Source organism: Melopsittacus undulatus, chromosome 7 (assembly GCF_012275295.1).
Source record: "Melopsittacus undulatus isolate bMelUnd1 chromosome 7, bMelUnd1.mat.Z, whole genome shotgun sequence".
In the NCBI taxonomy this organism is placed as follows: Eukaryota; Metazoa; Chordata; class Aves; order Psittaciformes; family Psittaculidae; genus Melopsittacus; species Melopsittacus undulatus.
The window spans coordinates 26,686,814-26,708,735 of record NC_047533.1 but is presented as its reverse complement, the minus strand read 5'-3'; the positions used below and the strand labels follow the sequence as shown (position 1 = coordinate 26,708,735).

The 21,922-nt window shown below is 36.3% G+C and overlaps 1 protein-coding gene across 1 annotated transcript in view; it reads left to right on the top strand.

Moving 5' to 3' along the window:
• GABRA2 (gamma-aminobutyric acid type A receptor subunit alpha2) overlaps window positions 1-21,922 on the top strand; it is a 60,703-nt gene that overhangs the window by 27,887 nt on the left and 10,894 nt on the right. Inside the window, exons 4-7 of the mRNA XM_005149099.2 lie at window positions 11,404-11,624; window positions 13,971-14,053; window positions 17,450-17,593; window positions 18,385-18,537. Of these exons, the coding sequence (XP_005149156.1) occupies window positions 11,404-11,624; window positions 13,971-14,053; window positions 17,450-17,593; window positions 18,385-18,537 (601 nt within the window). The remainder of the gene's footprint in view (window positions 1-11,403; window positions 11,625-13,970; window positions 14,054-17,449; window positions 17,594-18,384; window positions 18,538-21,922) is intronic.

Genomic DNA, 21,922 nt, shown 5'->3' with positions numbered 1-21,922 from the left:
TTCTACTTAATGTGCACATGTTGGGAATAATTTCACTGAAGTCAGGAAGTGCCAAATTCCAGTAGTTCTAGAGATGGAATTTGGTCTTCATGATAAGTACCTTGTGTTAGCTGTTTATTTTGCACTGGTGAATCTTCCACTTGACCCCACTGACTATACTTTCACTTATATTCTGGAGCAATCTTGAACTGGATTCCTCTTGGATGAAACTAGAGCAGAAGATGCACTGTAGAAGCACACTTAATGTTGCCATCAGAGTGAGGGATCTGACTGGACTCAGTCTAAACTGAACTTCTAGAAAGATGTAGCTTGGGAGCTGGGTCACCAGCATGTTTGTGTTATTCTATAGACCTGTCCTTTATAGTTTGCACAACTTAAAGGAAGTTAGTGACATTAAATAAAGACAGAACCTGTCAGAATACTGCTCTGGATTACAGTTTTTCATGAAAACAGAAAAAACTCTTAGGGGTCTTCTGTAGTCTCACTGCAAATTGTACACAGATTAGGGAGAACGTGTCACACCAGAAAGATCTTCATGGATATAACATCTCTAAAATGAAAGAAGGAAAGGACAATATGAGAGTTACCTCAGCTGCTCTTGCCATTTCTGCAAGAAATTATTTCCTACTTGAAACTATTTTTTTAGTGCTTTCAGTGTTCAGGGTTATATACGAGACATAAAATGCTACTTATGTGTATGTATAGGTATTAAAAATTGAGTAATTATAAAAATGGACAACTATGGAAACCTACAGGTTACACATTGTATAAACCAGGAAACATCTTGATGCTACCAGTTAGGTTGAAACATACCTAAATATTTCATGGTACAGTGTACATTTTAGAAGTTATTTGCCCACGGACTAACAGGTAGTCATAGCTTTGGAAAATATATCCTGGAGTTTTGTGTTTGGGTTTTGTGTGCAATAGTTTCAGTTTTCAAGCTTTAATTCTGATGTATACATTATCAAGGCCTCATACAAAAAGTCATTTCATAGGATAGACATTTATTTTGATCACTATAAGTGTTACTGGTTCTCTTGTGGTCTTTTTCTGTAATGAAGTTAAGTTTCCAAAATTATTCTTATTTTATTATTAATTATAAAAAACAGGTATCCACAGCTATATACAAAGGTGGTATGAACATCTTGACCTTGTTAGTCTGATATCTCATGACTTCACTGTGTTCACACTTACAGTATTCCCATGGAATGGAGAGATGATAACCCAGTTTTAAAGATCTGGTACTAAGGCGCAAGTACTGAGACTTAACCAAGGATGTGCAAGTCATCTCTTCTTAAATGGGAATTTAATGAAAAGCTCCCTAAGCATAATCCCTGGATCCTGAAACACTTTTGGTGTCAGTGTGTAAATGTGTCAAGAACTCTGTGTGTTTATTTGCACAGATTCCAGTGCACAGCAAGGGGTCACACTGGTTGATGCTACAGCTCTAGCAGCTCTGTGCAGGGGTGTTAATCAAAACAGAGTGGCAGCTGTTACTGTAATGGGTAGGTCTGTTTACAGATAAGTAGATAGGTAAGTAAGAGCCATTTAACTTCCAAGTTTCAGGGTTAATTTAGCTTGTTCAGTTGATAATTAAAAAATCATTTTGAAATGTATGAGCAGTCAATTAGAAAATTTCAGCATGTGAGTTTGGAAATAATAGCTTCCAGACTATCATATATTCCCTCAAACATGAAGCTGACATTAGGGTTTTTACCATTTAGGTATTACATTACTGAATTGATAATGTAAGCTACTATATATAGAGGGTTAACTGGTCTTTGCTTCTGTAAATGTTGGAAGCTCTGGAATATTCTCATTTTATAAGCTTCCTTCTTAAAAGGCTTGGAAGAATAAGTTTAACTCTTGCCCATGACCTCCTAAATTTCCAGAGGATCCTAAACTGAATCTTGGGTCTTTTCAGGTCCCAGCCCTTGAGGTTCTCTGCATTCATGGTATAAATGGGGAGGCCCTCAGTCACATCATGTTTTTAGTCTGGACACTTCTTTTGCACAAAACTCTCATAGTCATTGCTGCCAATAGAATTCTTTCCCCTGTCATTTTTCAGATCAACAAGTCAGCAGATGGATAACTTTGTGTTATCTTTTTGCCAGTTTGTTTTTTTTCCCCTTGGTTAGCATCTTGTGAAGAATAACAGTGCTCAGAGGAAAAGCGTGTTGAAAATGGGAAGGGGCTCGCTACCATGGGAGATGTTTAATATGTTTTTATAGTGTTGGAGAGGGAGGTGACACACTGAAAATGATGGGTGGACAACACAGTTGTTGTATGGCAGTGTCGATTCATAAAGTTGATAAAATGTCATTCTAACCTTTGTTGTTGAATTGATAGCAATTTGTGAGGTTTCTGTTTTCCTCACTAAGTGTAGTAGTTGCCATTAATGACAATACAGTATCATGTGCAGTCTGTGACTCAGTATGATTGCAAGAATGTGGGTGTCTATTCATATTCCCTGTATTTTTCCAGTATCACAATTTTGCCAAAGAATAATTAAACCCAGGGAAATTTGGTCTTTGATTTTAGGCTGGCTGAAGTTGTCATTGATAATTTTAGGAGGTAAAAGCTGAGGTTGAGTTTTTTCTCCAAATGTGTTAAGAGTCAAAAATTTGTTGTGGTTTAATATTTTGGCTAAGTTAAAAAGATGTTACTCTCTGTTCCCTCCAGGAGAGTCAGCTACCAAATCTATTGACTCTTGGACAGAATTCTGTGGCAAACTGTCCTTAAAATGAACTGCTGTGACTAAAATATTGGTGTATCTGTATTTGCTGTGTCATAAGAATGCTATTGTTCGTCAACCATTGCATTTAATGTCAAAGGAAATGCCAGTGCACAACAGGAATTTTCAACTTTGTTTCGCAAACTAATGGGAATCGAGTAAGGCAAACCAAAACATGGGATTAAACAGATTTTGCTTTTACTTTTCTGTCTTTTTGAGTTGTTATTTCTCTGAAATGTTTAAGTTCAGTATCATGATGCTATGTCTAATAGGCTTCCAACCAGATCAGTGATAAAAATTTGACGTTAGCCTTAGAGAAGAGCTGCATTGTTTAGAAAAACAAACTGAAATTTGAACAGAACAATTTAAAAACTAAGCATATCTGAGTTTCTAAAAAGTTAGAAGATTAAAGAGGCTAATTAAGAAAATTGTAATTAACTTTAAATATTTAATATTTGAAAATTCTGAGGTGAAGAATAATTTTAGTTGGGTTATGATTTGCAAGATAATGAGTTGAAAATAATTTATTTAAGCATTATAACTAATTATTGTTCTGTTGGGCTTTTTTTAGTTAATTATTTGAAATCTGGTAGAATGATGTCTGTTTACATATGCTGATAACTCTGATGTTAGCACTGCAAGCCAGGTACTTTACAGCTTATCCTGAGCCTTGCTGTCTTTCCAGGGCCTTCTGACACTTTGGCTTCTAAAATTTCCTTCTAAAATATAATAGCCTTAAGCGCTGATGTCCTTGATAGAAAACAAAAAAAAAAAGAGTAACATATTTACTCCTCAAGCAATAGTTATTGCATTGTTCACGACTGAACATAGGCTTTAAAAGCCTCTATATGAGGTCTGCTGTGAAGGAAGCCTTGCCAGGATTTTGCCAAATTTTGCCTCAGAGCAGTCTGCTGCAGCAGTAGAACTGTAGTAGTCCTGCAACAGGTGACAGGACCTGAATCAGTTTTGATTGAATATTAAAACTAGCAACCTTTCTAAAAGTTTTGATTTTCAGCTTTTGACTTTAGCTTTTCATTGTCTTTGGGGAGTTCTCTTTACTGTGGTTACATCTTTGTTTCTCCCTATGTTTGTATGCAAAATTTTTTCCTAGTTTCTTGATTTTTTTTACTCTTGAATCAAGAAATATGAACATTCTCCGTAGAGACAGCCATACCCAACTAGTTCATCACTACACTACACTACACTTTTGCTTTCCTAGTTTTTAATTAACCTTTCAATGAGTGTTTCTGATATTTCAAATATAGCTAGAACAGAATTTTTTAATGAAGGCTGTAGGTCAAATACAGAAATGACCTAAAGTGTTGTTGCTGCATCTCTCACTAAAACTGAGGATGATTCTTTAGAGACAGTTGCTGAACTGGGAACTGCATTTCTTTTTTTTTTTTGTCCTTTTTTCAAATTCCCTCATTCTATTTTAGATTTCTTTTTTCCTACAAAACTTATTTTTTAACTGTTTCAAAGCCTAATTATCAGCTATGGTTCCTTAGCTGGAGAAGAGCTGTAAAGGGGTTATATGATAGGTAAGTTAGGAAGAATAAGGGAATGCACCAAGATAATTTTTTTCCCCACAAAGATTAAAAACATCGCAATAATCTTACTGTAGCTTTTATTTTAACAGAAGACTAAAGTGCAAGAGGCAAAAAGAAATTATAGATACACTTGGCTTTCTTGGATGTTGGAGAGCATATAGGTTGTCTTTTTATCATTCATACGTTTCTGAAAAGTCAATAAGTTGGTTGCTCTATTCCCTTTTAGTCTCAGGTCATTGCCTTTGGAAGTTAAATGCATAGGCTGAAATTTTGATGAGGATATCTCATGCAATCTCTTGCAGAATTTCTGTCCTTTTATTCTGTTGGGATAGCTTGTTCTCCTGTGCAGCTCCTGCGAATTGGGTCGGTGTTGGAAATTGATTTGTCAGAGGCTGTGTCCAAGCCCTTCACTGACATTAGCTGTCAATGTACCTCTTGTTTGGATTCCTGTCGCTGGCACCAGGCATCCATTGTGTTTCTGGGTTGCTCTTTCTCCAAGTCTGAATAAAAAAGGATAATGAGAAGTGTTTATATTTTCAGTGACAGCACTGTGAATGATATCCTGCAGTCGCTTTTCTAAGTAATCCCTATTTGTATCTTTTGTATTCCTCTCTTATCCCTCTTCAGTGCTTATTTTAGACTCAGATTTCATTCTGCATCAGGTCTGTGGAAAGAAAAAGAAAATTGTTCAGAGAAGGTCCTTTTTCATAAATGAACATAAATAGGAAGACATTCTCTTCCCTAGACACTATCATTCAAACTGGTTAAACACATTTTTTTGCAGATTTTTTAAAATACTTCATGTTTAGATTAAATACTTAGACAAAAATGACTGAAGCTGGCAGATGAAACAGAAATAAAAGGCTTGAAATGAGTTCTTCAAGTAGAGGAAAGTCATGAAACAATTCCCTAGGAATATACCAGACATTCTTATAGTATTAGAGGTTGTATACATCTGGCAGACATTACTTATGTATTTAAAAATACATACATGTTTGAAATGCAGTGATGGTATGGTGTTCAGGTTTTTAACAGGGCTATATGCAGCCTTGCAGAGAAGGACTTGGGGGGTGTTGGTCGATGAGAAAATGAACATGAGCAGGCAGTGTATGCTTGCAGCCCAGAAAGCCAACCGTATTCTGGGCTGCATCAGAAGGAGCGTGACCAGCAGGTCGAAGGAGGTGATCCTGCCCCTCTACTCTTATCTTGTGAGACCTCACTTGGAGTATTGTGTGCAGTTCTGGTGTCCTCAACATAAAAAGGACATGGAATTGTTGGAACATGTCCAGAGGAGGGCCACGAGGATGATCAGGGGACTGGAGCACCTCCCGTATGAAGCCAGGCTGAGAAAATTTAGACTGTTCAGCCTGGAGAAGAGAAGGCTGCGTGGAGACCTCATAGCAGCCTTCCAGTATTGGAAGGGGGACTATAGGGATGCTGGGGAGGAACTCTTCACTAGGGACTGTAGGGATAGGATAAGGGGTAAAAGGTTAAAAATTAAACAGGGGAGGTTTAAATTGGATGTAGGGAAGAAATTCTTTACTGTAAGTGTGGTGAGGCACTGGAATGGGTTGCACAGGGAGGCTGTGAATGCTTCATCCCTGGCAGTGTTCAAGGCCAGGCTGGATGGAGATTTGGGTGACATGGTTTAGTGTGAGGTGTCTCTGCACATGGCAGGGTGGTTGGAACTAGATGATTTTAAGGTCCTTTCCAACCCTAACTATTCTATGATTCTATTAAGGACTTTGATGAAGAATAACTAACAGTGCAGTTTGAAACCAGGACCCCCCTTCTAAGAGAGTTTATTCAGAATGTTTTCAAGAATTCTGTTTACTGGCATATAAGATTCACACCTCCCAGAGATCTGAAAGAAATTTCTGGCTGTCTGCTATCTTGTTCTATGTTCTGTGTTTTGTACACACCAGAAGGTGAGTTTTGATGAAGAGCAAATAGACACAGTTTATACATCTGTTCAATGAGGTTTGATGTTAGATACACAGCTAGTGAAGTACTTCTGCAGAGCCTGAGCAGTCAGTGTTTGTGACATTGGGGGAGAATTGCATCCTGAACTCTTTCAGTTCTAATATTGTTAGACAATTAATTTTTTTGAGAAAGAAGTGAGGTGGAAACATCAGAAACATTGTTTGTCCAATATGGTAGACAGGCCAAGGTAAAGCCAAGCAGTGTACTTCAAGAATTATGGGGTTTTGCAGACTGTTGTAGTGTGTTAGCCGTTGTGTATGCCATTTATATCATGCGTAAATCTATTCCACGGAGAATGAAATGACCAAGATAAGAAACCAATTATTTGATCCTCCCAGTGTAAAGCTAATTTCATCATTCACTCAAAAGCTAGAATCCAAATGCTAAGAAAGTTTAGTAAGTCAATTTGCAGAAGATCAGTCACAAACTTGCACTCATCAAACCCACAAATATCCAACAGTAACAAGAATGCATATACTTGGCATATTATTTTGGATTGAATAACTGCATTTCTTTCAGTCTCCTGTATAGAACTCATATTTGGAAGTAGTTTTAATACTTGCATACCCAGCCATGTTAGTATTCAGCAGTACTACTTGTATACTAGTATTATTCATGTTTTTAAGTTAAACTGAAAGAAAAATTACACATTGCCTTAAGGTAGATATGACACCAAGAATGATCTTTTTAAAAACTAAAATTAAGAAATCATACTAATGTAAAAATAAATATTAATATGAAGCCCTTATATTTGTATGTGAGATTTAGGTCCATGAATCTTATGCATTTCTCTTGTTGATATATACCACAGTATTTCTGTCTTGTAGGAATCGGAAAAAGGGTATGTGTGCCGTTTACCCTTTCCTTTTTGCCTTTTTTTTTTGTATTTGCCTTTTTAAGGTTTCATATTTTGCAACACTTAAAATTTGCTTTCATGGTTATATATGTGTGTCAGTTTAACAGTGATTAAAGTAAAAACCAGACTTTCTTTAGAGAATTGACTGATTAAAATCTTTACAAGTAGGAAATGAGGAACCTTGACCAGAACAATTTACTTAACAAAATGCTGTGTTCCAGAGTGTGCATAATAAAATGTTCAGTCTGCTCCACGACAGTACTGCTTGCTAATGGACACTAGCAATTTTTGAGGTGTTTGGAACACTTTCATCTTTTCTCCAGATGGAAAAAACTGCCCAAATCTGCCAACCATTATGAGAGGATGAGAGTACAGTTTTTGTTGTTTGAACTTTTCCCATACAAATCTGGCCTTAGCAAAAAAGAAGATGGCCATGTAGTGAGAGGGGTTGCTTATACGTGGGTCAGTGAAATCTTTTCCCAGAGATGCTAGTATCTTTTTTTTTTACTGTTGTCATGGTTTAGACGTATCCAGTAACTCAGCACCATGCAGCCGTTCACTCACCCACCTCCTTCCCCCTTTTCCCAGGGCGGTATGGGGAGGAGAATCAAAAGAATATAAACCCCACAGGTTAAGAACAGTCCAATAACTAAAATAAAGCAACATATAGTGATAATAAAAAGAATACAAATAATAATAATAATATGAAGCAACAAGAGAAATAATGAAAGCTGAGAAAACACAAGTAATGCACAATACAATTTGTCACCACCTACCAAATGATATCTAGCCCAACCCGAGCAGCTGTCCGTCCCTTCTGGGTAACTCCCCTCTGTTTATATACAGGGCATGATGTGCTGTGGTATGGAATGTAAGCTGTTACAAAACATACTTGAAAGATTGTGTTTAATTGTATTGTGTTCCAGTCCAGCTGTGAAAGCACCTTTTGAGGCACAAATCAGTAGGAAGCATTCACTTGTTTAGAAATGATCACAGGAGGCCTTGATAGCCCTGAAAGTATGCTGTTGTGATTTTGTAGAGATACTGTACTCTATACTGAGTGAGTGGTAGGTAATGTCCAGAACAGCACAGATTTTTTTTCATATAGGAAAATATCTGCAGATTGCATGAAATGAGTATAAGGTATTAAACAGAGGGTTTTTTTCTAGAGTCCAGATTTGTTTCTGATACAATGTTAGTGTTGCTTGGAAAGTAAACATTACACAGCATTTACCACAAAGTAGTACATGTATGGAATAGGAAATAGTTATAAAATCTTTATGTAGCATCTTTTGATAAATGCTGGCCTTTTATCACATCAGTTTTATTCAAAATACTTTAATAGTTGCCTGTGTTTTAATTTGTTTTGTATGTTAATCATCTTAAAGATATTCTTGATCATAAGCAGAATAGATTTGATTGTGAAGGCGACATGGGATTGATTAATATAGTGCTGGGATGCAAAAGGCATATATTGTATTCTGCTTTTCATAATCACTCAGTAAATGGACTGGGATGAGTTAATTTCATCTCTGTGCTTTGGTTTCTCTTCATACAAAATTGAGTTCCCAGTACTTTCTTTGAATAATATACTGAGGTTTATAGAAAGATAAGTTATTTAAGAACTATGTGAGATTTTATTGTTATTATGGTAAATGGGAGAAGATGTTCACTCATACCAAAACTTGGTTTATTCTGTGCTTCCATCTTCTAAATGGGTTATTCAGCAAATAAAGTTTTCCAACATAGATTGGATGGAGAGATTAGAATTACCTGTGAATCAGTCAGAGATTTATCAGTGGGATCATTCAAGGCTGCAGTGCAGATTCTCTCCTGCTTATTCCACTTCCTAAGTAGTTGCTATGCATCAGATGTGTTTTTCTGAAATGTTGTTTTGATTTAGTGGAATTTCATGTTTGCTATTCTTTTTCCCTGTGTTATATGTCTTGTAATTCTTTTTATATATGGTGAAAGACAGTGAAGAAGTGGGACCTTTGAAATTCTTTATTGATGGAAACATTACCAAAACTTAAGATTTATATTCTAATTATTTATATGTGGGGGTATTTGTCAAAGGAGCCTGTAGGACTTACCACTCACTTCTGTTGAACTTCAGTGGGATTTCAAAGTCTTACTCCCTCAGGCTCTTCTTTCCACTTCTTTATACCTCAAACATCAATCTTATCACATATAGCAATGATTTTTTGGCAAAGCCCCCCAAACAGAAACAACAAGGAGGCTTTCAGTACAATTGTTTTCCTTGAACTACATGGTATTTCTAGCTAGATTTAATATATTCCCCCTGCTTCAAGCACACTGTTCCTTCTACTCCTAATCCTCAGGGATTTTACGCATTTTTTGGCTTTCCATGGTTTACAACTAAAGAGATAACCTGGAATTTGTAAATGGGATTTTAAGTCATATGATAGTTAGCAAGTAAGCCAACATATAAATCAGCAAATAAAACAGGATACTTGAATGTGATCTATTGTGGAAAAATGGCAAGCTATTTGTCATGAGGCAGTGTCCCTGGCAGTGACGAGAGACAGTAAAAGATCAGGTATAATGTCAAAGAAATTAATGTTTTAGAAGTCCTAACTTTGTATTTCACAGATATATTTGCTAAAATATTATTAGAAGTAATAGTAACTGGCATTAAAGAAATTAAATCAAAATAATTTTCAGTGTACTGTAGTGTTAATTTTATTTAGTATTTGTTTGAGTAACTATAATTTTAATTATAAAAATTGAAAAAATTATATAGTAGTAATGTGAGAACACTTGATATGGCTAAAAATTCTGCTTGTGGTTTTGTCAGATTAGTTTATAAGTATCCCATTACATCGAAAGATATCCCCAAGCACCTGTCACAGTTCCTAATGACAACTGCTTTCTCTCCTTCCCTGCCATGCTCTTCAAGGTATCAGAATTCTCTTTTCTTTAATCCTTATGCTCATCTTAGCCCCTGGCCCTGACCTGGAAAATGCAACTCACAGCTCCTTGGCTCACAGACCAAAGGAGCTGAAAAGGGTTGTCTCCTCTCACTGTCTATTCAGCACTCCTTTTATACCACCATATGATTTACGGAGAAAGAACTTACAGCCTTGTTAATCAGCATACAAGGGAGCCAGCAGAAAGTGATGGGCACTGATCAGTTCCTTGAAATCCCTTGATTATTTTGTATTGGTTGAATTTTATCAGGACTTTTTCATTCAAAGATAATTTACTCAAAAATGGTTTGTGTAAACTGTAGCATTTACAGTGTAACTGCAATGCTACAGACTGTTGTAACATACTAATATTTTGAAACAGTGGGTCCATTTTGCACCTGTGCAACAAAACTGAAATTGCACCAAGGTTACATTTGCTAATACACGGAATACTGTTTGCTTCCAGTAAAGTTTGTAAGCGATTCCGCTTTCAATTTGTATTCTATGCTGACAGTAGCAAACCACTAAATGCATTTACAGGTCCAATTTGCAGTTAATTGATGAATTTATATTATCAGTGTTTAATCAGTGTCTTTTTTTTTTTTTTCTTGTATATTTAGAAAAGCTACAAAATCCAGCAGATGGAATACCCTGTGTCTGGTCTAGGTCATCAGTCTGTTTCTGCTTACATCCTTTTCTCCAGATTGTGCTTCCTTCCCAATATAAGGCATCAGAGTAAAATTCAGTGGACAGTGTCACCTGTTAATCATCAGATATTGTTCCCTACTTATGTACTCCTATTAATAAAATCCATACCACTGCAGAGCCTTACTTTCCTGTTTGGAAAAATCTTCCTTATATAGCCTTGCTTCAATATATTGTGCCTTTTATGGGTAGCCTTGTTTCCTTCCTTCCAGTCTCAGCCATTCTCATGTGCTCTTGAAATGCTGGGTTATTATCCTTCAGGTGCATCTGCTGTGGGAACTATTTAATATTCTTTCATTCAATATTCTTCTGTGTATTTTTTCTTCCCTCTTAATGTAAAATAGCTATGTATTTTAAAATTATCCTTGTCACACATACTGTCTGCATCAGATACATAAATTAAAGATAGGAACGGAGCAATATACAAACAACAGCTAGCAATCATAAAGGAGAATGTCATACCTTTAATAATTGACTTCCTATTTATTATTCTCAGAATTATACGATTTTGTGTGATGGTTTTTCTCCCTTGACAATTTTACCAAAGGAATTTTTGCAAGCAGAGCTTTTCTACTTTGGCCTTCAAAAAGCAGATTAATGTTTCATTGCATCAAAACCAAGCATGTCCTTATTCCATTGCAGGAATACACAATAGACGTTTTCTTCCGTCAGAGATGGAAGGATGAGAGATTGAAGTTTAAGGGCCCGATGAACATTCTTCGATTAAACAACTTAATGGCCAGCAAAATCTGGACTCCAGATACATTTTTCCACAATGGGAAGAAGTCAGTGGCTCATAACATGACAATGCCAAACAAGCTTCTAAGAATCCAAGATGATGGGACTCTCTTGTACACCATGAGGTAAGTCTTTTTGTCTGTTCTCTACCTAAGCTATTTTTTATGTGATTTTTCAAGATAACAACTTGGTTGCAGTAATGCTCTCTTTGTTTCATTTCTGTCCCAGCAGAAAAAAGCTATGAAAACACATTTTGTTTCTAGTTTTGTTATGTCTGTTGGTTGATTATGAGTTGAGTCAGTTTTCCTACATGTTTCTCAGATTTCATACCTCTATAATGTATTAAAAGATACTTATCGCCTGCATAAAGTGCTTTGAGACCTTCAGGTGAAATCAGTATGTAAGAATTGTCAAGGATACTCAAAGTTTACCAACTCCATCTCAGAACAATTAAAATAATATATGTTAAGTGCCTGCTACTGCACCGATTGTACCAAACGCATAAGTCCTTAAGCAAATTTACTATTAAGATCAGTGGCAATAAAAAATAAAGAGGACGAAGAAACGGTTAATAAGGCCTCAAATTCTTTGCAGCAAGAGCTACAGGGAAAATGTCTTGCTCTGTAATAAATCTTTCTTTATATCTAATTACAATATTTTACTTAGTTTTATTTTTTGCATCTTGTGTATGATTAGCAGCTAAGATAAACTTTTAGATGGTAAAATGTATTAAATTTGCTTATAAAATACTTTATGAAAAATTATAAATATCATGTTTGCATAGGCATAAGCAGCAGTTGTAAAAGATTGATTTCTTCTTTGATTATTCTTTCTGCAGTAATATTACCTAGATGAGTTTTCTGGAAAATTCCTATCCAAACTTCCAGAAACATCTAATTAGTTTTTCTTCTTTTAATTTTTTTGTTTTTGACAATGTTTAATAAGTTGAATTAGTTGTAAATATAGCCTTAAAATTCCCAGGCTAAGGAAAATCTAAAATGTGAGCTGTAAAGCAAGCATGTGCATTTTTTACCATGCAGCAATACCATCATCTCTTAAGCCTGATTTACTATACAACACACTTATAGTATTGGGTGTTGATGGGTAGACTGGTAATAATGTTGAATGATGTGGTGGTTGGAGAGGTTCAGAAAGGTTTGCCTGAAATAGAGACCCCCATTTATATTATTTCTGCTCGGGCTCAAGTCAATATTTGCACTTGTATTTTGTATAAATTGACTGAAATTCTCTTCCTCCAGAAGGCATTGTAATCATATGCTATAAATAATAAGAAATACTGTTTGAAAGCATTATGAAATTTTTTTTAGAAAACAAAAGATTGGTCATGTCAACTGGAATTAACTAAGCTTTTTCCTGACTTTTAAGTATGTTGCTTCTGAGGGTGTGAGATTAATGTGTAAACTGTTTTCATTGTCTATATTTTCAACAGCCATTTTTATCTGTATATTTAAAATCATAGTGTGATTTATATCAGGGGCTCATGCAGTTCTTTTACCTTCATACCTTCAGCTGTTTGCTGACTCATCTCTCTCTCTCTGCCCCTTGACTTTACTTTTTCTGTGGAGTGGGGGAATAGTAATATGTAATATTTTGGGATAGAAGGGTGGGAAAACAGTGGGGAATACAATGGCTGTGAACCAGTGGGAGTGCAGGTAGCTGCCTTTTAAGTCTGGATGAAGAGGGATGAAGACATTAAAAAAAAATTCTCTACCCAGAGAAGACTTGCAAAATAGAAAGGAGAAACAGTTTTGTATTGTTTGTTTGTTTTAAAACTAACAAGAAAGAAAAGTCTATCAAAAACCTTCTTCAAACTGTTGATTTTTTTTTTAATCCCTATATTTGATACTGGGATATTGGTGGGATTTTTTCACAAAAGAAGCACAAGTGAATGAATTGTTAACATATTGTCGTGATCATATGTACATAAAAATAATAATAGCAAGTAACATGGAGAATGAGTGATATCGGTGTTTTTTTCAAAGAACACAAATGGGGTTTTGTCTGTCTTCCACATCTTCAATTCAAACAGAAAAAAAAAGGCTCCAGGAAACTATGGAGCACAGTCCTTTGGCAAATTAACTGTATTTATGTGCTTTTGTAATGAGCCTTTGAGAGCCATATAATCACACATGTACCTCAGAATATTATGAGAAGAAAATGACTGTTCTTAACAACCTGCAGTTACACGGTTACATAACTTATATTTTCATTTAAATGGCCTTTGCTCATAGTTTTGAGGTCAGTTCTTTCAAGTTTTTGATGTGATAAGTCAATGCCTTCCAAAGGAACACATAAAAGAGAACGAGCAAGAGCTGATTTAAATTTTAATTAGTTTAATGTAACATTTCAATTTCATCTCCTAAAACAGCATGAACTCTGTTCATTTCTGTTGAAGAGATTTTCTTGTACTGTTAACTGACTTAAATGCATAGCGGTCTTTTGCCTTTTAGGCTTACAGTCCAAGCTGAATGTCCAATGCACTTGGAGGACTTCCCTATGGATGCCCACTCATGCCCATTGAAATTTGGCAGCTGTAAGTATATAATAAGTATAGCCTAGGCTAGTGAATACCTAACATTGCCCACCATCACTTTGTTTCAGCAAGTTGTTACATGAGGAGTTTAAACACAAAATGGTTCTTCTTAAAAGGTTTGTAACCTGATATATCAAAATCTTTGTGTTGTGTCTTCTACTGTATTTTAAAGCTTTCTTGACTCCAGTTAACAATAAACACTATACACCTAGTTCAGCATTTTATTCCAGTGTTGAAACCATACTGCTGAATGCAGACCTGCGTACATGTAGCCCATTAAGAATTAATGAAGAACAGATTAAAGACTTCAAATAATGGGTTGGGTTTTTTTAATTTATTTAAACACTTACTTTCTCTATATTATTAGTGAGATTTGTTTTTACATTCTTGATCAATGAAGGCTTCTTGTGTTGAAAAGTTTCACTTTTAGCACATCTGCATGTTATAAACAGGTGGACATTGATCTCAGCAGTATTACTTTAACAGCGGCCTAACTCCATTTACCTGTATGACAGCCTTTCTTCTTCTTCATGAACTAGAATCACATTATCTTTATGTCCTGGATTTTGTACACTGAAAGGTTTTCTTTTTTTCTTTGCCTGCAGTCTACATTGGCCCAGGAAAGAGAATGTTTTTTTTAGGAAACCAGTTATTACCTTTAAATTCTGGCTCATTTTACACCACAGGTTACAAAACAGGTGGTGAGCTGCCACTAAGGACAGCATTAATCACATGCTATGCACACTCTCCCATAACCCTGACATACTTTTCCTTGGAGTTTGAAGCAAATTAAACGGAGCCTGTGTTTCTGATGATGCTTCCACACTAGAGGGAAAACTTGGCTATGGAGATAAAAGATCATTAGAACTAATAATATTTGTATCATGGAGCATTACCCACCCCTAAATATTTTATGTATAATATATAATACAGCTTAACTAACACTAGACATGTTAGCTGAAATCAGCTGCTGTCTAATACTTATTTACATATATGTGCACAGCAAAGTATGTTTGATTTATAAGATGTGTTAGGAAAAAAGACTCATGTAGCCTTATTTGGTAGGGTCTTTTTTGTTAACTAATTTGTTCTTTGCTCTGTGCCCATGATTTCTGGTTTTCTGGTAAGAAGGAAAGTTGAAGCTGTAAGCAATGTGATTTTAGAAAATCTGTCTTTCATTTCCCTCATACTCACCTGTACACATTCAGGGGACTCTTATTTCTGTCCATTTAGAATAGCTTCACACTCATTTTATTTCTTTACTGACAACTCATTTCTAGACTGTTGTGCATTTTTCAACTGTTATTCTGGGATAGAATTGAATGATGAATAGTCATAAAAATAAGTCGGAATCCTGAGGATTTTGGTTTAGCTGAGACAAGTTTGCCAGTGATACGTGTTTGTTGCAGCTCTTCTTATGCTGCTACTCTTACACTGCTAGGAGGATCACAAGCCTCTACTTGTGTCTGTTTGGGTGGGGTTTTTTTATACATAGGAGAAAAGACAAACAGAACATGTTGGAGAAGCTGTAGCTTAAAAGCTTCAGTGTGAGCTCACAGCCCAGAAAGCCAACAGTATCCTGGGCTGCATCAAAAGGAGTGTGACCAGCAGGTCAAAGGAGGTGATCCTGCCCCTCTACTCTGCTCTCATGAGACCTCACTTGAAGTATTGTGTGCAGTTCTGGTGTCCTCAACATAAGAAGGGCATGGAACTGTTGGAACAAGTCCAGAGGAGGGCCACAAGGATGATCAGGGGACTGGAGCACCTCCTGTATGAAGACAGGCTGAGAAAGTTGGGGCTGTTCAGCCTGGAGAAGAGAAGGCTGCGTGGAGACCTCATAGCAGCCTTCCAGTATCTGAAGGGGGCCTATAAGGATGCTGGGGATGGACTGTTCATTAGGGACTGTAGTGATAGGACAAGGGGTAATGGGTTATAACTTAAACAGGGAAGTTTGGATTGGATATAAGGAAGAAATTCTTTACTGTGAGGGTGGTGAGGCACTGGAATGGGCTACCCAGGGAAGTTGTGAATGCTCCATCCCTGGTGGTGCTCAAGCCGGGGTTGGACAGAGCCTTGGGTGACATGCTTTAATGTGAGGTGTCCCTGTCCATGGCAGGGTGGTTGGAACTAGATGATCTTGAGGTACTTTCCAACCTTAACTATTCTATAATTCTATAATAGACAGCTTAATAGCCTTTCTTTATCCTTACCATAAAATCTAGCCAACAGTGGGGAAAACTGGGACAAATCAGCAGTTGGCAATACTGTTGGTTTGCATTGAAGCAGAGGTCTTCTTGTGGGAAGCTGGAAAGACAGAAGGGAATTGTTAAAAATCTCTACATGCTACCCACCTGCTAGATTTTGTTAGTCATGTAATCTATAGCTACTTGCATGAAAAAGCTTCTTTCTAGGCCTTCAAATATTTCTCAAGCAAAAATTTTTGCAGCCCAACAGAAATGAAATGTTGCTGATTCTTTCTTTCTTTCCTTTTTTTTTCCTCCCCACTGCAGTACAGTTATAGTATGAGACTTAAAATGTACTTTTCTTGGTCAATCAAACTGAACACAAAGTTTCATCCATCAGTAGTTTACCACTTTCATTTTCCATTTGTTAGTAGGGTGCTAGACTGGAAAAACTAGCAGCACATACCCAATTATTTTCTTTTTTACTTGTGGGAGAGGCATTTATTTAAAATTTAGTTTAAAATGAACTATTTAAACTATAGTTTTGATTTGCTTTCATTCTAGTTTATTTTGACAGACCCTAGGCTAAATGCATGTATGGAGAGAAAGCAGCCTGCTTAACGTCAGTGTGTCCTACAAAAAGATGCTATTTAAGAGGGTAAAATTGAAGAAGGTACACAGGACAAGGCACAGAGCAATTGCAAGTTTGTTAACGGCATTATCACTGAATCTGACTTCCCATGTTTATGTATGAATTTCAGTTAATATTAAAATGCTTATGATACAATCCCAAAGTGGAGAGTGGGGACAATAGAAAGACAGAACAATATAGGAATGTATTTTCAGAAATGTTGTACATTCTAAATCTTGCACTCTGATGCTTTTTTCATCCAGTTTACATGAATTTTAGGATGCGTATAATATCTGATCTCTGACAAGTTGTTTTAACAATGTAGGAGATATGTTGTTTGTAATTTAGTAGCAGTAAGTTGTGGTTGATAAGATCACAAATGAGTGCCCTGTTCACATGCTGCAATAGGCATTTACCCTAGTGTAAAGCTATTTTAAATGCCAAAGCATATTTTTCTCGTATAATTGTAAACTTATGGTGTCAACTTTTTTAAAAAAAAAAAAATGTAGCTCTTCTAATTTTATGAGTTTTGATAGGAACTGTTTAAATTTCTGATGAAATATTTTATCTTATTTCTCACAGATGCATACACAACTTCAGAAGTGACATACATTTGGACTTATAATGCTTCAGATTCAGTGCAGGTGGCACCAGATGGCTCAAGATTGAATCAGTATGATCTTTTAGGCCAAACAATTGGAAAAGAGACAGTTAAATCTAGTACAGGTTAGTAAAAGTAATTTTAACAAAAAAGGCACTCAGCTATGAACAACATAAGCATTGCTGGTGGTGTTGGAAGGCTTCTGAAAAACACTTGCAAAATGTGAGATACTAGGCAAAGTCTATTAGTGTATGCTACAAGTAATACATAGCAGCACTTTACTGACTATTTCAAGTTAGTAAGTAAACTGGTGACAGCAAAGGTGATCTTGTCCCCAGTAACTGTTTTTTTAATGCTGTATCTGGAGCTTAGCCTTGAATCCTAATGTGTTTAACCCAAGACTGGGATAATTATTTAATTTCATGTGATAAATGACACTTTTTGTCTACTAAATGGTGAAGCCTACAAGTTTCAGACATTTTTCCCTTCCATCATGTTTTTGGCATAAACATTCTACCAGACTCTAGACTGCATTCCTACATGCGCCAGGCTGTGATGGACCCCCATGATTGCCTTTTGACTGAAATTAAATTCTCAGGGTGCCTTTGCATGAGCACAGAATGTTGTTCATGTGCAGAAGCCTGCAAGACTAAAGTTCTTGTCAGGGCATACAGAGTTCCTGTAAATTCCTGAACAATGATCTTCCTTGGAGCTCAATGGGCATAAGATGTGGTTGTGTTCAAAAACTTTCTTATATTCCATGGGATGATTTCTACTACAAAATATGTTCTGTGCAATGTAACCCTAGCACATTTAGTTCACATAAACTTACCAAACCCCTTTTTACCAAAGAAATGGAATTCCTTAAGATGATAACCTTTTGTTTCATTATATTTTGTTTGTTTGTGGCTCCTAGGTGAATATACAGTAATGACGGCTCATTTTCACTTGAAGAGAAAAATTGGTTATTTTGTCATTCAGACTTACTTGCCCTGTATCATGACTGTGATTTTATCTCAAGTGTCATTCTGGCTGAACAGAGAATCTGTACCTGCCAGGACAGTTTTTGGTGAGTATACTGGGCAGTGTTAGCTTTGTTTGCAGCAGATGAAGCTGTTAGGAAGCATTTCTGAAGTATGCTTGGTAAAGGCCTTTTTAATCCAAACTGGTGTGCTTGTAGAATGTGATACTCTTTCTAGTCCAAATCGGTTGCAGCTACAGCTCACAGATCTCCTGAGAATCCTGAAGTTTTTTTGAAATTAGCGCTTTGGAGAAAAATGTCCATATATATGTGACTCTTTTGAGAGAAAAAGTTTTCACAAAATAGAAAAAGACAATGATGCTTCTATTTAAAAAGTAAATTTAGATTATTTTCTGAAATGTCTTTCTTACCTTGATATTATATGAATAATATTTTGGTACTTGGCAGATAAGCACATTTCTAAGTATATTTTTTAAATTAAGCAAATTAAATTTGAATTTGTTGAATTATTTTAATGTGTTAAACTTTGCAAGGTGCAGTTGTTTAAAATTAACCCTATTCTGGGAGTGTGGGCAAAACTTTCCCACTAATTCAAATTGAAATGTACTACAAGGCAGTGAACAGCATCAGCAGTGCAAAATAGTGTTTCTCTTACAATAAGGTTTGTTTTCTTCTTTATTAAAGCAAAGTAACAAATGTTTTTCTTATTTGCATAACCTAAAGTTATTTTAATTTGTTTGTTTCTAAAGAAAAAGAGACTAATACAACAAGAGGGAAAGCAATGTCTGTGTGAAATCAACCATCAGAAATGCTGCATAAATCATATGATTAGTCATCAGTAAACACTATACACTCTTAAAAAATAGGTCAAACTCACTTACTGTCTCTCCTTGTAGAGAAAATGCCACACAAAGCATTGTGAAAATTACAGATTCTAATATGAGCCTTATTGAAGGGAGATGAAATGGATCAGTGGTTTTAGTAGGACCAGACTTCTGCCACGTTTTCCCATGCAGTTATCCAGCTGATTTTTTTTTTCTGTCTTTCTTCAAAATCTCCTGTGAATGTGTCCATTTCTGCTTGTCAAAATTCACATTTCTGTTTTCCAGCCTTGCAAATATACTGTCAAATACTTCTATATCTCTGACTTCACCCCTTGTACTCCCTCCTGCACATTTAATGCAGTGTAACTGGTCTATCCAAAAAAAAGTCTCACATCTTATTTTCTTAAAATGTCATCAGTAACAAAGCATTAGGACAGTTTATATGAAATGTTATATCCCTTCCTGCATATCTCTTTCTTTCTGATTTTTTTTTGTTTGTTGTTTTTAATTTATGGTGTTTTCTTTGGAAATAAATAATACCTGCATGGCAGCCTGCTGCTTTATTCTCTTGGGGGTTTAGCATAATATGGATAATAAACAGTGTCCTGTTTCAGGATGTTTTGAGGGAACTGGGTAAGATGGCTGCAAGAACAGAATCACACCACCCAGTGACATAAAATCTAAAATATGTGTACTAAGCACAATGGGTATATTGAGGAGATAGCAATTTCTATGCTAGTATTTTATTGCTGCCACACAGACATGCTCCTCATGCACCAGTCTGGGTTCCATTCCATTCAGGCCAGTTTAGACTGGTACCCTGAACCCAGGGGAGCAAGACATGTCCAGGCTCCAAGGAGCAGACTAGCCCCTGCATGCAGCATTTGCACCTTGGGCTTAGCCTTTGGCATTGGGTTGGAGATCCCCTGAGGAGCTATTTCTTAATGTTCTTTTACATTCTAGATGAGATTGTCAGTATAAGATGCTGGTGGCTTCTCTAATCGCGTAGCCCCAGGCGAATCTCCTAGTCTTCAGACTTACTGGAAGCAATTGTCACTGTATCAAGAGAAGCGTGACCAGCAGGTCAAAGGAAGAGATTTTTCCCCTCTGCTTTCATGAGATCTCACTTGCAGTACTGAATGCAGTTCTGTTGTCCTCAACATAAGAAGGGCACGGAGCTGTTGAGTGAGCCCAGAGGAGGGCCACAAGGATGAGCAGGGGACTCAAGCACCTCTTGTATGAGTACAAGCTGAGAAAGTTGGGGCTGTTCAGCCTGGAGAAGAGAAGGCTGCGTGGAGACCTCATAGCAGCCTTCCAGTATGTGAAGGGGGCCTACAGGGATGCTGGTGAGGGACTCTTCATTAGTGACTGTAGTGATAGGACAAGGAGTAACAGGTTCAAACTTAAACAGGGAAAGTCTAGGTTAGATTTAAGGAAGAAGTTCTTTACTGTGAGGGTGGTGAGGTACTGGAACAGATTGCCCAAAGAAGTGGTGAATTCTCCATCCCTGGCGGTGTTCAAGGCAAGGTTGGACAGAGCCTTGGGCAGCATGGTCTATTGTGAGGTGTCCCTGCCCATAGCAGGGGGGTTGGAACTTGATGATCTTAAGGTCATTTCCAACTCTAACCATTCTATGATTCTATATTTATGATATCCTTCTGGTCTCCTGCTTAAATATGTTTCAAAAGTGTGAATTTAGGTACAGTTTCATAGCAAAGTTCATCTATTGCATCTTACTGTTTTCTGCCTCTTACTGAATTAATCTTGGTAATTAGAGTTGGGCAGGTATACTCAAGATCTTATCTGGGTGATACTTTCACATATACTCCAGCAGTGATACATGAAGCCCATACTACAGCTAAGTTAATAAAATAAGCTATTTCCAGCAGGAAATATAAAACTTGTAGGAGATTTCACTTTACATTTTTATTGATCATGCTTAATTTTTAGTTTTTATAAGGAGTTGTCACTAGATACCCATCTTTGCATTGTATGATAAATATATAGATATGACAATAATATATTCTACATAATGTATAAACATAATAATGTTCTGGGTATATGGATATAATAGTATAGCAATAATTGATGTATAAATGTTAAAATATTATTAAGTAGAAAGTGTTACTTTTGATAAACTGTTTGTCAAAATAAATAAGAAATTTATTTCAAGTATCTTCTTGAGAGCTACCAAGTCCTGGAAAGGGCTAACTCCTGGGGCATGGTTGCTTTCAAAGGAACTTAACTGCCAGGTATTCAAAGCAGCACTTACCATTTATTGTTTAATGTTTGAAAGAAGTTACTTTACTTTCTCCTTTCTATTCTCTTGCAACGTAGTTTCAAGTTCTAGGGTAACATTAAGGGCTTGGTAGAATGAAGCTTCTTTTGTAATAGAGCTCCTTAATCCCTTTCCTTTATGGCATCTATTTAATATTGTTGACCTAAGTTATCCCAAATGAATTATGGACTAATGTTACATTGTTTCAACTTTGCTTTAAATTAATGGAAGAAGAAAGTTTTATCATCGTTAATTAAGTCTTGAATGTGTTTTCTCTAGCAGATAAATTCAAAAGGCATTTGATTGCATTTTTAATGAAAGGGAATGTGCCTGGTTCATAATGCCTTCACTTAGTGCAAGATTACAATCT